The sequence below is a fragment of the Eulemur rufifrons genome, chromosome 2 (assembly GCF_041146395.1).
Source record: "Eulemur rufifrons isolate Redbay chromosome 2, OSU_ERuf_1, whole genome shotgun sequence".
Classification (NCBI taxonomy): domain Eukaryota; kingdom Metazoa; phylum Chordata; class Mammalia; order Primates; family Lemuridae; genus Eulemur; species Eulemur rufifrons.
In genome coordinates this window covers 68312614-68330655 of record NC_090984.1, presented here as the reverse complement: position 1 = coordinate 68330655, position 18042 = coordinate 68312614, and the positions used below count along the sequence as shown (strand labels likewise).

Genomic DNA, 18042 nt, shown 5'->3' with positions numbered 1-18042 from the left:
TGGAACCATTTTTGGCTGTCTATCCAAGCCCAGGGAATGTTCACTATCTCATGAGTTCTTCCTGATGCTCTGTCCATACATAAAATTTTTAAAGTGTTCCTTGGTTGAATCCTGTTGAAGAATGTAGGTAATCATGTAAACCACAGACAGCACACTGGAACTAGAACAGTGGTTCTCAAACTTTCCAGTCTGCAAATCACTTTTATGAGTCAGGACATGACATGATCCCTCTACCCCACCCCACGTTCATGTAACAGCCCTTAAAAATAAATCTTGAAATAGTCTATGCTTACACAGATTTACAGTCTCCTCACTTCATGATCATCCTAACAGCCTGTCAGCTGGCCTCTCTCTCTCATCCACTCCACATAAACAGAGGTTAGAAAAATCCCACACATACCATTATTCTTTGGCCCAAATACTTCAGTATATTGAAACTATATAAAATGCCAAATCCAAATTCCTCTCTTCCCATCAGCCTCATCTCTTTCGAGTTCCCATCCTGAACAGAAATTCTTATTTCCATCCTCTGTCATGTACACACATGGCTTGTTCATTCCCATCTCTCAAGGGGCAGCGTCGTGTTCCATCTTTCCAAGAAGAGTTCCTCAATTCACCACAGCCACAAATGATTTTGCCCGTCTGGACTTGCAGCAAACTGTGAGGCTTACGCCACTTTTAAGGTATTTCACCTGTCTTCTATCAGAAGCACTTGTCACACTTTATCCCCGTGGCCTGACTTAATTTCCTTCAATACAATAGAGCTCTACCTTTCTTTTTTTTTTTTTTTTGAGACAGAGTCTCACTCTGTTGCCCAGGCTAGAATGAGTGCCGTGGCGTCCGCCTAGCTCACAGCAACCTCAAACTCCTGAGCTCAAGGGATCCTCCTGTCTCAGCCTCCCGAGTAGCTGGGACTACAGGCATGTGCCACCATGCCCGGCTAATTTTTTCTATATATATATTTTTAGCTGTCCATATCATTTCTTTCTATTTTTTTAGTAGAGATGGGGTCTCGCTCTTGCTCAGGCTGGTCTCGAACTCCTGAGCTCAAATGATCCGCCCACCTCGGCCTTCCAGAGTGCTAGGATTACAGGCGTGAGCCACCACGCCCGGCCAGAGCTCTACCTTTCTAAATCCATATGCAACTGCATGTTGTCTGCCCTCCTCAATTGGATATAAGCTCCATGCTATAGAAACTGGAACTTAGTAGGCATTCACTAAATATTTATTAAATTAACAAATTATCATGTGTCTTATTTCCCTGCTGGCCTGTAACTTTCTTGACATTGGAGATACCTAGAATTTCCCATAAAGAGATAATATTTCCTTGATAAATGAGTATTTTTTCCTGAATAGAGCCAAATAACTTTCAATACTACCATATTCTCCCCCAATATATTCCATTTGCACTAAATGAAACATTAACAAGTTGTCCAGTGGCTAAAATGAAATATTAAAAGCCAGCAGTGGTATCACCATCATTGAAATAATGCTTATCTAACTCATTCTCTTTCCTCTTAGGGTGTAAGTATAATAAAATAAAAAATCTTTTAAGTTGTAGAAATTACTAGGACACTTTAAAAATTAAGGCCAGGTACGGTGGCTCAAGCCTGTAATCCTAGCACTTTGGGAGGCTAAGATGGGAGGATCACTTGAACCCAGGAGTTTGAGGCTTCAGGGAGTTATGATCCCACCATTGCACTCCAGCCTGGATGACAGAGTGTAACCCTGTCTCTAACTAGTTATTTTTCTTATAAATAAAATACCAATTAAAAATATGGGTTACAAATATACGTAAAAGAATACTGTGTACCAAGGTTCCTTTCCAGAGAGGAGGGAGAGAGAGGGAGAGAGAGATGGGGAATGAGAGAATTTCAAGGAAACCAAAGTACTCGCTCTACCACATCCTACCATGTGAGCATGTTCCCACACAGCCCTGCCAATTCCATCCTGACCCACAGCATCCCCTGCCATTTCAGTTCTAAACAAAGATTTATGTCAAATTATGTTCTAGTTTTGTGGTGTGGCAACATATCCATTCAGGGTTATGAAGGGACCACCTAACACATGTTCACTTGGAACCTAATCCAAATTAGATCCTGGATCCCCTAGGGAAAGAGACCAGTACAGCAGCCCACACTGTTTTTTCACCAGCATAAGCTTTCATGTATTTCTACTGTAAAGAAAATTTCACCTTTATTAAATTACATTTTCAATTTATCATGTTTGTGTTCATATTATAGGTTTATATAAATTTCAAAATATAGTACAGTGATTTCTAATACACTGCTTTGTGGATAACACTTGTGCAATTGAGATTATTTTCTAAATGAAATTTTAAATCCTTTTCTTTTTGGGGGGGATGGCCAGGTGGTTCTCATCAGTTAGTCCAGAATATTAAAAAATTAAAGAGCAAGAATATTAATATTTTCCACTTTTTTAAAAGCAAAATTGAAACTTTTTAAAAAAGATACTGACACAGAATCTCTTCTTCAGAAATGTGATGGAAACATAATTTATAGCTCTAATTAGCATGACTACTTTTTTTTTATTCAACTAATTTTCAGAATTATTTTTTATTTTGGGGCCATCATTTTGACTTGATTTTACAAATACTTAAGTGATACATAAATTAATATTCCCTCCAACATACTGTATATAGAGTTTGTCATTGTTGTGGTTCATATATGCCAAATGGTAAATGTTGCAATTATACATTTAAAATGTCATAAAATGCCTAACTTTTTACACATTACTCTAAAATGCAGGTAATGAGAAGGTAAATTTGCTTTGCTATTATTGGTTACTTTTAAAATCTTAATTATTGCACATAGTTTTATGAATATTTCTATAGCTCAACATGGTTAAAAGTCTCAACTAAAAGAATTACCAAATTGTATGGCTTATGAAAACATTTGAGAATTGGCCATTTAACCAATGAATTGAATCTCTCCTGAAAACACCAACAGCCTAATCATGGTTTATCTGTGTCCTTTTATGACCATGTAAGTGTTGATCTAAAAATTTTTCTGAGAGCAGAAAGCTGTCCTTTTCTATTAAGTCCTAACTATGTCTTTTAACCAAGTTCTATGCATATTCTTTGATGACTGTTCAAAAATATTATTAATAACAGTATTGTTCCTAATGACAATAAACCACTAATTTATTATGAGATTCAATGAATTACTTAACAGCAAGCCAGCTATGGACTAACCTTCTGGGCAAATATGTCATGGGGGTAAGTTGTGCCCATTAGGTGGTATAGACCAAACCTAGGAAAATGGAAAGAGGCTGAAATTACTTCTTTTCAGCACCTATCAGTGAGACCAAAAGTTCACTCTCAGTCTGCCATAACTGTCTAAATTCCATGTTAGAAAGAGATTTCTGAAGCTGCCTAAAAAAGGTAAAAGCACCTATACTGTTAAACACTTCAAAAACTTTTTATAAACATGCTTTAATATATTTATACCTACATCAGACACAGTCCCTCTTCAGCATTCTTTGTGCCTTACCATCTTAAATATCTTGCATTCATATTGTGCTAAATACTACACGTTTAGCTTATTGGATAGTTGTAACTCATCCAGCACTACTTGAGTACAGGCCCACATACAGAACCAAGAATGCAACCTCAGCTTTCCAACCGGCAGCTTGATGCTCTGACCCCCACGCCACGTGCTGTGATCATGAGTGATGGAGCTGTTCTGCCTGTACGCCACTTTCAAATAATGATTCACAAAGTTAATCAAAAGGGCTTCCCTGTTCAATATTTACCTGTTACTCATTGACAGCCACTGTCTGCACTGCCATCTAGGATGTATAGAATGGAATCAGGACTACTGAGCTCAAACAGAACCCGAGTGCCACACTGAAGTACCAGGCACAACGAAAGCAGAATTAAGCCGCTCTTCAAACCACCTCTGACACTAAAGATGTCTGCGTGAGTTCCACAGTAGTGACGCCCTGCTTCTTCCTGGATTTGGAGTCAAATAAGTTGCTGATAATAAGAGGGATGGGAAAAAAAAAAAAAACCAACCACCACATGAAAGGAAAAGGAAAAAAAAAAAAAAGAAGGGAGATATTAGGTAGCAAAATATAAACATGGAGGGAAAAATAGTAATTTCCTGTACTTGGACAAAAAAATAATATTCCCTCCATGATGTGATCTCCTTGCTTTTATGTACTAGGAAAGGCGTATCTTATCCTGAAAATTATTTTTCTCATTTTAATACACATTCAACATTTTAAGCTAAAAAATAAGAAAACATTGATCTTTCTATGTATTAGAGATTTAAATGCTGTTTACCAGTCTGTCAATCAAATAATTCAATCAGAAGGTTGCTGACCAGCTTCTATGTCCACCTTGAAAGAGAGGCAGGTATTCAGACTGATCATAATGCAACTCTCTATGTCAATTATTAACCGTCAGCTACAGAGCAAGACTTACTAGGAAACCTTATTATTCATATTTATTAACCAGGCATTTTGATAGGTTCTGAACATAAGTGGTTAAGGGGGGGAGGAGTCACTCCAAATGTTAAATCTTCTTTTAACTAATTTTTCCTGAGCACTAACTTAGGAATGGTAAACACTATGTGAGTACCTAGTATGCACCAGACATTGTTCTAAGCAGTTTACATGTATTAGTTCATTTAATCCCCATAGTAGACCCCATGAGATAATATGGTCATTTCAGAAATGAGAAAGATGGAGAACAGAGAGCTTATGTAACGTGTTCAAGATCACCCAAATAAGTAATGGAACTAGGGTTTGAATACGTAAGTCTCCATCAGAGCCTGCATACTTCTTATACTACACTGAAGTTCTCTAATTGCGTTCAGCACTACTCAGATATAAGACAATCATTGGCCTTTAACAAGTAGCTTTGAAAAGTTTATGGAGTGGATAAATGAATAAACATCTCTAAGGAACTTGTAATCTTATTGAAAAGATTATATACAGACGCGTAGCCTCTTAAGTTTTATTTATAAGTTTATGTCACTCCTCATTTCTAAGTTTACAAGTTCCTGAAAGGTTATTTGCATATATATGATTAAGTGCCACCACACATATAATACAGAGTAAATGATAAGTTAGGATTTAGTCTTGTATTTGATATTGACTTCATGCTCCCTTTTTTATTCCTCCCCTCATCCAATCCACCAGGAAATCCTATTGGCTCTTCCTTCAAAATATATCAGAATCCAGATTCCTCTAACCACCTCCACTTCTCCACTTTTGGTATGAGCCACCTTGATTATGGTGATGGCCACTGAGCTAGGACCACAGCTTCCACCCTTGTCCCCTGAAGCATATGCTCAGCTGGCAACTGGACTGGTTCTAAAATAAGTTAAATCCCTTCACTCCTCAATTCAAAATCCTCCCAAGTCCCCATTTTAAGTGGAGTAAAAACCCAAGGCCTACCTAGCCTGCCAGCATCCTGCGTGCCGGCTCCCAGCCATGGCTCCAACCTGTCCCCTACTACTGTGCTCCTTGCCCATCAGACCCCACCACGCTGGCCTCCTTGGCGTGCTCTGCACACATCGCGAACTCTTCAGCCTCAGAGCCTTTGCAGTGGTTGTTCGTTCTACCTGAAGTATTTTCCCCTGGCTATCTGAATGCTGAACTCCCTCACTGTCTTTGCTCAAATGTCATCTTTTAATGGGGCCTCACCTACTGTAGTTGAAACCACACGACCTTCATTCCAGCACTAATTCCTTCTTAACCTTCTATGTTTTTGTTCCATAGCACTGACCACCACTTAGCAGATCGTATGATTTCCTCCATTTTGAATGTCTACTGCCCGTTTCTAATATCATCTAATTTTGAGAACAAAGAATATGGGCTTTGTTCACTGTTCTACCCTAAACAATATTTCCTGGTTATAGAAGACCCCAGCTAATATGCTAAATTAAGAGAAGGGAAAAACACTGTGAGTAAGACTAAGTTAGAAAGACTTCACAGAGGAGCAGAGATGAGGAGTCAGCGCCTGTGTTGCACCTACCACGGAGTGGACGTGCTTCCTGGCAGAAGCTGAGAGCTTTTGCTGAGCAGTGTCTGGGGGTGAGGGGAGGAGGCGGAGAGGGAGACTGGAGCAACACAGGTCGGTTTTAAAACACTAAGATTACAGACAACATGCAGTGAGAGGGAACACCCAATGATTCTGGGCAAAGAAATAGATTATAAATAGTATTTTAATCTGATAACTATTTATAAGGTAGCCCATAAAGGAAAATTTTTGCATTCCCTAGTATGGTGATTTGCATACAGTAAAACTCAAGTATTATATTTATCTAAATCAAACTGAGTAAGCTAGGAGATAAGAACCCTAGTGAGGAGACTGCAACAACCTAGGCCTGAAATAATAGCTTGAAATAATAGCTTGCATTAAGGAGATATGAAAAGAAGGGAAGTTTTAAAAGAGATCATGCTACAAACAGGATATTTGAGATAAGAGTAGCAAAATGAAAGATGGTTCCAAGAGTGAGCCTGAATTACTATAAAAATGAGGATAAAGCAAAAGAAGTGCAAGGTAGGCGAGGATCTTTCTAGGTAAGACACCAAGTTCTGTTTTGAAGGAATAGCTGCACTGTCCTGGAGAGAGCCCTAAACTGGGAGATGAGAAAAGTCTTGATGTTGCAGCCACATCACACCACAAGTGTATGAAATTCTTCAAATCACCTAACCTCTATGATGCAAGGGTTTTTGTTTTTTTCCTTGTAAAATAAAGACAAAACAGAATTCATTAGGTTGCTCTGAGGATTCATTGGGAAAGTCCATGGAAGTGCTTGCAAACTGGTTTGGGCATTACATGTGGAGGCTGATGTAAAGTTAAACACAAGTAGAAACATCAAGTAGTTTGAAAATACAAAACTAGAGTTTGGAAAGAGGTACGGCTTGAGATAAATTAAGATTCATCCATTTCTATGTGATACCTACAGTCTAAGGAAAGATTAAATTTCTAAGGGAGAAACAGAATTGCCCCCATGCTGGAGATAACACAACTTTATACTCAAAGGACACTGACTATTGCGTTCCTAAATGACTACTGTTCAAATATGACAAACTTCCATCCTCTATAGGTATGGCTTTAAGTTTTTGGGGGTCTTATGCTTTTGCAGAAATAGATTTTAGTAGACCATCCTTGGACAGTGGGTGGATGTTTTTCTTAGGTAAAGTATCATCCTGCTCTAAGGGATCATGTCATCCAGTTGAAAAGGGAGGAACTGCTGAGCCAGACGAGCCTGATCTGGCCTCCTATACAGAGTTAACAGATTGCACCTTGTTAGCTGTGTGAATGAGCAACTTGCCAAACCTCTCTGAGCCTCCATTGTCTTGGGTGCAAAATCAGAATAATAGTACCTACTTCAAATATGGTTTATGTCACTTACAATGATGCTTGAAGACCACAGAACACCATATTTGGAGCATGTGATTTCCTTTCGTTCCGATTTCAGCCTTATAAATTACTGCAACCTGTATATTACTGTCCATGGAAAACCAGCTAACACGGAAGCAGGAATGGTGAAACTCTAACATAACTTCACAGTCAAGAGTTAAAGCTTCTGTTGTCCCAGAAGGATTAACTTAACCTCACAATGAAAGGCTTTGGCATCAATGAGTGTTTCCTTTTGATGGCAGAATAAATGCAGCTGTATTCATTCTTCTCTGTATCTCAGAGCCTGGCATTCTGAGGACACGCTGTACCACCTTTATGTTCTGCAAATTTCTCCTGAACAGACCTAATAAAGGTATTCATGGTACAAGTGAACCAAACTTGCCACCAGATCCCTGTAAAAATACACTACTTAAAATCTGCTGGCCCATAATTTTAGTTTTCTAGTCTCTTCCCTGAGGCATTTCCCAAGTACCATGATAAATCTTTAAAAACCAAAAAACTCAGCATTCTTTATTCCCACCAGCCTCATATAAATTGTTACTAGCTCTAGGCAAGCAGCATTCAGAAAAGAGGGTAAACAGTCTTGCTACCAGATGAATTTATCGATCATGAATTTTACAAGAGCTCAGGAATACCCCCTACTCTGTACCCTCATCCCCACTGGATGTGTCTCCAAACGTCTCCCTTTTAAAGGTGGTGATGTGACTACCACTGCTTGCATTGATACCAATTCAAGACTTAGGACACCTGATGGATTTCCCCAGGGGATGAGAGAGCTGCTACTTCTTATTTTCCCCGTGCAAGCCAACAGGCAGTAAAGCAGTCCCTGGAAAAGCATGCTGCTTCCTGTGGAAGTGAGCGAAGATCCCCCTGCAATTATTATAAAACACGTTCTTCACCAGGAGATCCAGATAGTGCCTATAGCACACAGGACAGGAGGCTTTTTGCCTGACAGAGCAATGCTAACTCGATTTCACTCTCAAAACAGTTTCGTTAGTGAAGTTGAAGAGATGAAGCAAAGAGAAGCAAAAAATCATGTACCTCCCCGTTTCAAGGCCGAGGCATGCAGTTGGCCGTGACTCACTGGGAGCACCCCTAACAGGCAATAGTCAGGACAATGATGCTGTTATGAAAGCTTATATTGGTTGAGATGTGAGTAATGAGAACTGCTAGTAAGAGAAATAGGCCTCTCCTCATTGGTAACACCTGAGAACAAGCAAAGAGTGTGGCCCAGGGATCATTTATAACTGGGCTGAGGGAGGCAAAGAGAAACTAGGTTTTAAATGAGATGCAGTGATAGTCTATTTAATCACGTAAATCTCAAGCATCCAATTCCAAATAATTCTCAAACTCATATGAATCAGAAGGTCTCAAATTTGTCAATGCAAAAATCACCCAAGAATGCTTTCATTACACACTGGTCTTTGAACCAAAATCCTCCAAGGACCCAGCCCTCTCTCTGCTTTAAGAACTAGACTCAATGCTTAACACAGTAAATAGAATTCTTTTTAAGCAACCTAGAGAATGATGCAGCACACGTGGGACGTAAGAGAAGGAGTTTGTAAAGCAATCAGAACATTCCATCTAATCACTTAACAGTTGCTCTTCATACACGTACATATTCTGGTCTAGAAAAGCCATGTGTCTTCAACCCACCACATCTTTCTCACCACTAGCTTCATTCTATAACTTGCAAAATTATTTTCACATTTAAATGATTCACTATCTCTAGATAAAAATAAATATTGAGATGTTAAGGAAGGATTTTTCTGCTGAAAATCTCATCACTAATGAGTACCTCACTAGTTCTTGCTAGAGGAATTTAAATCCAAACAAAAGAATTTAAATTCCCCAACAAAAACAAGTGATAAAAATGTAGAAAGTAGATACAAACTATGCTAGGAAAAAAAAGGTCACATCAGAAAGGAAATCTCAGCAGAGCACCGTTTCTAAATAGAAGTTGATCATACAGTTTTCAGCTTCCCTCAAATAAGCTGCTCACGTACAAGTTACAACACGTGACCCCAGAAATTTCCCAGCTGAGTCATTTGTGGATGGATTCACAAGCAAATGCCTATATATATTGATATACGTCCATAAAAAGTGATATGCATATGAATACACACAATTACATAGAAGACAACAAAGATAGCCGCCAAACTGCTAACAGTGGCTATTTACAGGTGAAACAATTACAAATGACATTGATTTTTTTCTTTATGCTTATCTGCATTTTCTAAATGTTCCAGAATGAAAATGTATTGCCTCTCTATTCAAAAAGAGCTATTCCAATAGAAGAGCATAAAATGTCATGAGGTAACTAATCTAGGAATGCCCCATTCACCAACCCAGACTCCTGACATTGGGCCTAGCGGAAGCAAACTCCAAGAATGTCCCCTCAACACAAGCTGAAGGTCCACCAGAGACTGCTCTGTGAGCTCCAGCATAACACAAATTCAAAGCCATTTACCGAGTAGAGGACAGGGAATTACCTGAATCAACACAAAAATACATAGAAATAAAATTTGAGTAAATTCAAAACCATATCTGACCCCTTTTGTTGTTGGTAGGACTATTAGGGATGGTATATTAATTATTCTTATTACAACAGAGGTCCTAATGCACGTTTTTCTTATTGTAAACATACTGCTCATTTTATTATAATAATTTTTATTATAAGTGGTATTTCCACAGTATTTTATGTATTTTTCATAAGGGATATATTTTCAATTTTCTAAAACTATAAATTTTTCTAATGTATGAAATTAATTTTAACAGAGATTCTGAATATTCACTAAAATTAACAATGATCTCATAATGGAATACTGTACTTTGCTATGAAAATGAAGCTTCTCTCATTTATATTACATAAAACACAGTAATAAATAACAAGCATAACACACAATTCAGAGTGTGTTCCCTTTGGAACTTTAAGTTCTTCAACATTTCCATAGTCACAATAGCTTATCTTGCTGGAGGTTCAATGCTTATTTTTTCCATTTTGCAGATAAGAGCTCTATGAGGTCAACATTCGTATCCTAAGTTAGAAGGGTAACAAAGTAGTGCTTACTTAGTGAAGACTTACTATGTAAGCAAGCACCATGTAAGTGTTTTTGTGATTTACACCTTAAGCTCTGAAGTCAGACAGCCTGAGGTCCAATGCAGAGGTCAGCATACTTTCTCTCTAAATGGCCAGACTGTAAGTGTTTGACGCTTTGTGGGTCATATGGTCTCTGTCACTTCTCAGCTATGCCCTCATAGCAGGAAACGAGGCATAGACAATACATAGATGAATGGGTGTGGCCATGTTCCAATAAAATTTTATTTACAAAAATGGGCAGGGGGAGAGTGGGTAGGTGTGGCTAGTGGGCCATAATTTGGTGATGCTAATCCAAATTCCACCACCTCCTTCACCTTGAGTTTCTTCAGACCTATAATCTTGTGTTATCTGTAAAATGGTGGTAATAAGCATACCTAATGCATAAGTTTATTGTAAGGATTTTTCAAAACCATTTTAAGACATTGGCTCACTGCTTGACATCAGCATCTGTTTAAAGATCAGTAATGTTAGCTATTATCATCATCTTAATCATCACATTGATGCTCCAAATTATGATGCTGTTATTTTACCCCTGCTTTACAGATAAGCAAACAGAAGCTCAAAGAGTTAAGTAACTTACTTACTGTCCCACATGTAATAGATAATAGTGTGGCTAGGATCAAAGCCAGATCCACTTCCAGGTTTAACCACCTCTACCAATGATTAAATACTATTGCATGGACTTGTGGATCTCTTAAAATAGGTTGCTCAAAGTATAAATTCTTCTGCTCAAATGCATAAAATAAGTCCAAAGATTCACTAATGACACATTTATAAACTCAACACACAGAGCAAGCTGTTGTTAAGGCAAGGAAAATTTACAAAAAATCATAGTTTATGTATAACCACAAGTTTGCTATATTATTTTTAAAGTCTGGGTACAGGCATATTGGTATCTCTGCCTCTCTGAAATGACCTGTTAGCGATTCTAAACACTGCAGTTCAACAGAATGCCTCCAAAAGGTTCACTGTAGCATTATTCCTCTCACCCCGACCTTTACTTTCTGTTCTCAAGTTTCTAGAGTTCTCATACATACTGCAGGTGTGTCACTAACCAATTATTTTTTAAAATCTAGGTAGTCACTTCTCTCTTAATGAAAATACACACTTCGGTGAAGCCAATTAATATTCCTTCATTCTAAATCACACTGCCTGTGCCTATCCATTTTTACTCTCTGGCACACATTTATCTTGAGTTACAAGTGGTCTGGGAGGACAAAGGCAGATGCGGAGCACCTCAAACCAGGAGAAGCAATGAATTTGCCGACAGCGCCTGAACTGGATTTCACATTGGGAGAGTCCTCCAAGATATTTATCTATCAAAAGCAACTTCAGACTAACACACAGCACAATTTCACAATCTTCCTTGCAAAGCACACTGAGTGAGTTGTGAAACAGAGAGAAGATGAAGCCGTGGTCTACTCCCCCAGCGGGTTCCCGCCTAGCTCGGGGTAACCTACCTCCAGGGTAGTTCTTTTCTGTCATGCAGTCCTTGTCACACTCTTCCTCTCCTAAATACTCCTACGGGGGTGGTCGCAGGACAGCAGTCCTCCAAGATCTAATACCTTTGCTCTCCTTTCATCTCCAGCCTCCCCTCCTATCACCCTTCCCCAGCCCTCTATTTCTGCCCGTGCTACACCACCAATTTGCTACACCTGAATGCCTGTCTTTTAGCTCAAGTACCGCCCCCACCATGAAGACAGTGGAGTCCACCATGACTATTAAATGACCCTTTGTGGTGCCACTTCCATGGCTGGCACTTGACTCTCATGCAGAATGCCTACGGCTTGTTCATATCCTAGTCTTTGTGGCTTCTGGAGAGCAGAGGTTGTCAGTCACCTCTGAGTAAGTCAGTGTAGAACAGTCCATGTAGAGTAGCACCTGACCCGTGGGTGATGATTAAAATATATTTGTTAAATGAATAAATGAGCTCATTTTTAAACTAGTCTGGAATAAGCCCTAAATAATACACTTTCATGCCATCCACATTACCAAAATATGCCACTTCAAGCCATTTACAGGCTAAATCATTGGCATGATGCTAAAATTAACTGGGAGAAACCACCAGAAACCATGCTGAGGTCTGAAAGGCATGATGTGGAAATTAGAATTCATTTGGATATTAAATGGCTTGAAGCAGTTCTTACGACAAAGTTCAATGTCTGTTTAACATGCAGATTCTATTAGGGCTCTTCATGAAGTTCCTTGTATATTTCTAACTCTTTTCTCGACTCCTTGTTATTTACTGATCCCAACAAAACTGGCATAAATTATTCTAACGGGGGGGGGGGGGACATGACTGTATAATGGCAATCAATCGATCAGGTTGAACGACCAGCAGAATAATTCACTTACGCTGGAGCTTCCTTGACCTTCCCCACTCTCCTTCCACGTAGGTGACCATCTTCCCCCCAGCAGACTGCCTGACAAGGCGCCTGTCTTGTTCGCCTTAATTAGGAGAACACGTGAAAGTGGTTAGCACTGTGGCACTCCACAGCTGATAATGACTGGCGATTTCCTTCCTCCTTCACTCATCCACCTCTTCTTCTCTTCCCTGGACCTTGTTCCTTCCCTCTTTTGAGTCTCAATCTTCCCATTTCCAAACCCATGCCTCCTGGCCAAGGCCGGCCTTAACACTGTTCTGAATAGAACACCTACATTCTGGATTTGTTATTTTCGGGGAAGGAAGAAACTTTACTCCCCTCCAGGCCCAAATTCATTTCTCTGAGCCCTATCATGGTGTCTGAAATTATTCTTTTGGAGAAGACTCCCTTTTTCTCTTGAATTCATTCACCTGGAGTTGCTTATCATTTAAATGCAAATAGTCCTGAAAAGAGTACATGATCAGTTAAGAACACCTGATCTTCAACAAGGGGGCACTAACAATACCCCGTGCAGAGCAGGCCCAGGTTTGAAACCCTAACCAGGTATCCAGGTGAAACGAATTTTACAAAGCGAAAGGGACGTGGGGTGGAGACTACAGCTAACCAAAGACAAACATTATAATTTTGCCGCTGGCCTCTTCAGCTTTAGGTGACAACTGTCTGAGTCAATGACAAACACCTTCTCAATCAGGACTTCTCAATCTAGGCTGCACTTTGAGAGTAGGGACCCTAGATTGAACCCCTTTGTTTAAAATAGATACTGCAGTGCCTATGGCAATAGCACAGCACATGCTCAATAAACGTTAGCCAAGTTAGTAAATGAAGTTCCAGTCTCCCCAGACTCAGTCTTTTTTTGAAATGACTGTTCTTGAACACAGCCTTAAGGCCACCACACTCTTCCTCACATCCCTCTATAGTAGTGTCCAACTATATGGCTGAATTGCAACTTAAATTTTGAGGCTATAAATGCCTTACTCAGTGGACTCTTTCCTACCTCATTATCTTTCTTCACTATCAAACATTCTTAACACAGGTGATTTTCTATAAACATATCACTACCATTTCACGTCCTTGTTTCCTTCCCTCTAATTCACCAAATATTTTCCTTCCTTTAAAAAAGTTCACAGTTATTATGGAGGGAGGTGTCTTTTCTCCTTTTTCAGACTATACTGCTTTTACTTTTACATTTGAAAATAGAAAAAAAAAATAAGAATGACAATTGTTTTAATTTGAAAAGAACTTTAGCATCTCCCAATCAAATCCACTACTTTACAGGTGAGTTCACCAAAATGCAGAGATTATTGTAAATCTAAAAGTTTTAGTACTTAGCAAGATGACTGCTTAACATAAAATAAAATTTCTAAAATATTTACCTTATGATTAGTATTTTAAAAACACCATATTCTTTATCTTTGCCAAAAATCTTAATACCGCCAATTAAAATTTGAAGTTTTAAGTTGGAAGGATCATAAGCACCTAAAATGTTAGAGTAACCATTATTTTGACCTAAAATTATGGACCTTTAGAAATAATCACTGGTGTTATATTCCTGTTTGTTTTAAATATTATTGAAACAATTGCCTAATCATTTTAATAATTCCCAATAAAATCTAAATGTAACATATACAATGTTAAATAAGAATTCACAATAGTTATAAAACCATACAAATTACAGTTGGAAGGAATATGAGCAATGACATGCTGGTAAATGTTCAACAACCAGTCGGGGGTGGGAGGGTACCTGATTTGCAGCACTTTCCAATTTTCATGGTGCAAATACTTTCCCCAATTTCAAGTTACTAACATGAGGTCACCAATCACAGAGTGAAAAAGAGGTACATAAAATTGGCTCTCACAAACTCATCCAAGTTGGCTCCAGCACATCGCTGGATGTGAGAGGCTCTTCATTCCTGAACCCTTTCCATAATACTGACCATTTCTTTCTTTACAATCCACTGTGCCCTGAACACATATGCATATGTTAATAACATAACACCTATAAGTATCATGTATATATGTTCACCTACTCAACTCTATTACAGTGGCTTTCATTCATTTTTTGGATGTGAAACATAGTAGAAACCCATCTTACCTTATGACTCACCCAGTGTACACATCTATGTGCAGCTGTATGTACTCATCCACAAACAGATAAAACTAAAACAGAAACTTGACAAAATAAAACACACTCTAAGTGCAATGCATTAAGATTTTCTATAATTTGCCAGTTCATGTTTAAAATTCTGATCTTGATCGGCTAAGTTGGATTCATATTTCACTATTTGGGTAACCCAGAGTTTGAAAAACACTGCTGTAATAGACTATAAGCTCAATGAAGCTAGGCATATATGCCATTTTTCTATATCTAGTCCTGTATCTAGTAATAATTATTGGGGCCTAAGGAGATTAAGTAACTTGCACAAAGATGCAACTGTTATCATTGACAAATGATCCCTCCGTGCAAGTAATAATTCATGACACAGAACCAGGATATTTATGACTTGACACTGAAAGCTAGGAGAACTTCCAAGATAGCCACCCCCTTCACCAGAAATTGATGTACAAGTTTTTTAAAAATTGTACTGACCTCATGATTGATGAAAGTTTAGCCTTTTACCCGCTGTGGCACCAGTACCCTTACTGTCTGCCTAGGAAAACTAGATCTCAGTGATTACCATCTCCTATTCTTAATAATATTCACCCCTCAAGGGTATTAAAAAGATACCCATTTTTTTATAAAGTATCTTCAATCTTTTATGGAAGGGAGCTATATTATATAAATGCTGATTAATATTAAGTATATAGAATAAACACATTTTCTGTATAATATACATTAACACAAGCTTTCTAATAATCAGAAGCCAAACACTTAGAGAAAATACTCACTCAGGAAAGTAAAATCTGAATCCTTTTCTCTTCAGTGTGTTCATGTACCGCCTGCTTTTTTATAGGTGCTATTAAATATACACTATAGTTTCAAGACAATTCAGATAAGCATCTTCACTAAAATACACAACACCATTAATCATCTCGGTGACAGTGCTCCAATTTAACATCTTGGGGATTTCCTCCCCTTCTTCATCATTTATTTGCCAATATTTCCTTGTTATGAATATCCCCCTAGTGACTTTCCCTGGCAGTCACAGCTGTGCTGCCTACTGTGTCCACCTTGACTACAAATAACACCAATTTTTTAAAAACCAAGCCCTTGAGATGATTCCTACAGTTAGAAGAGAAGCCTCACTATCGGCCAAATTCCTGGTGACCCCACCCCGGCTCCTGACTTTAAATTGAAAAACCTCAGCCTCTCAGCAGATGGTAATTTCAGACATATGAAATTGACTAATTACAAATGAACAACAGTTGACTGTTGATCACCAATTATTTGAATGGTCAACAACCAAAAGCTGCTTTAATATGGTCCTTAAAGGACCTTCTTACACAACAAAAAGCTTCTTTAAAGTATCCATGAATCACAACAAAGCCACAAAATCACAAAGAAATTACAGAAACCTGGCAACCCAGAGCCACAAATGACTCAGAAATAACAAAGAATTTTTAAAATAATCAGAAAAAATTACATTATAATTACACCAATTCTGATGAAGAGAATAACACTATCTAGGCAAAGGAATATAAAGAAATAAAGCCAGAGATAAATATGTATACATAGAAAAGATACAGTGATACAGTCGCTAAACCATGCTAGGCAGGGAACAGCCCCAGCTCCATCCAGTATCCATTTTGCATCCATTACAGGGAGCAGCCTTCATAGCCACCAGAATTTCTTGATCATTTCTTAAATGGAAACCGTGAAAGACACTGCTCTACAACCAATTGGAAGAGTAAATGAAAGCAGAACTCACCAGCTTTTATTCAGAAAGAATTTTTAAGGAAAAAGGGGCACTTTTTTCAATAATGGCACTCTACTGCAAAAAAAGTTCAGAGGATGAAGACAAAAATAAACCAAAGTATATTTGCAAAGTTTTTAATATATCCAGAAATACTTATGCCTTCAGTGGAATTATGTTTGTTACTTTACATTTTCTATAGGGGAATTTAATTAAAGGCTAACATTGCTTCCATAAATATTCCATAACTTTTCTGGAAAGCATAAATTTCTGTCGTCTTTTGGAAAACTCCAATTGGACTACTGTTTAAAAAAAAAAAAAACTGAACAAAAAACCGACAACTTTCTTACTGGCAAAAGCAATACAAGTCAAACTACGATATATTGAAATGCCATTTCCTCCCCAGAGCAGAGTGTTTACTTCAGTGATAGTAACAACACCTCGTTACCCAAAGTGCAGATTCTGTTAAGTAACGGACAAAGCAAATGGCAGCAAAGACAGAGGACTCAACTTCAATTTAACTGTCCTGTAAGGTACATAGTAATTAGCTGCAAAGCTCTGAAATCTTAGCTAGCATGTTAAGTCTGCTACATGACAGTATAATTTGACTTCTTAAAGGATTATGCAAATTACAACTCATCATTCCATTACAGGATTGAAAAAAAGTGACAGCTAATTTATACATAACACACCTTTCAAATCCCTAAGATGCGTAGCACCTGTGCAATGTATTTTGCCGAGATTTTCTTGCATATAAGTACTTGTTTATTGCAATATAAAGAAGCTTACCCAAAAGCTTTAATACAGTCATTTAGAAAAAGTTTTAGACCACAATTTCAAAAAAATAAACATTTTTTTCTGTCTTGACTTCAGAGGCAAATTTTTTTGGTTGGTTTGGTTTGGTTTTTTTTTTTTTTTCCCCCACTAAATTAGATAAAAATAAGGTTTCAATGCAAGGATATTTTTGAGTAGCTGGCAACCACAAGCACTGATGCACGAGCCAGAAGGAAGACTCACAAAGATTTCAACATACTTCTGGTAGGTAGATTCACAGTAGATTCCGTCATATCTGTAGATTTTCCTACATTCTGATTGGTTGGGCAGAGGATGCTGGGCAGTTATTCTGTAGAGGCATCAAAAACAGATAGACATGACTAGAGATTCTCTACAGTCAACTGGAATGCAGGATAACAAGTATGTTGAAATTCAATATATTTTGCTTTTCACGCTTTTGAGTTCTACACACAATTACAATGTTTACACACATTTTAGAACATTAACTTCCACTTTTACAAAACTGCAGTCAAA

General features: G+C 38.1%; 1 protein-coding gene across 8 annotated transcripts in view; it reads right to left on the bottom strand.

Moving 5' to 3' along the window:
* NPAS3 (neuronal PAS domain protein 3) overlaps window positions 1–18042 on the bottom strand; it is an 831381-nt gene that overhangs the window by 695406 nt on the left and 117933 nt on the right. For 2 of the 8 annotated variants that reach the window (XM_069464104.1, XM_069464097.1), the window contains exon 2: window positions 17768–17857. The exons of the other annotated variants lie outside the window; for them this stretch is intronic. In XM_069464104.1, coding sequence (XP_069320205.1) covers window positions 17768–17857 — 90 coding nt within the window. The remainder of the gene's footprint in view (window positions 1–17767; window positions 17858–18042) is intronic. 8 annotated transcript variants of the gene reach the window in all.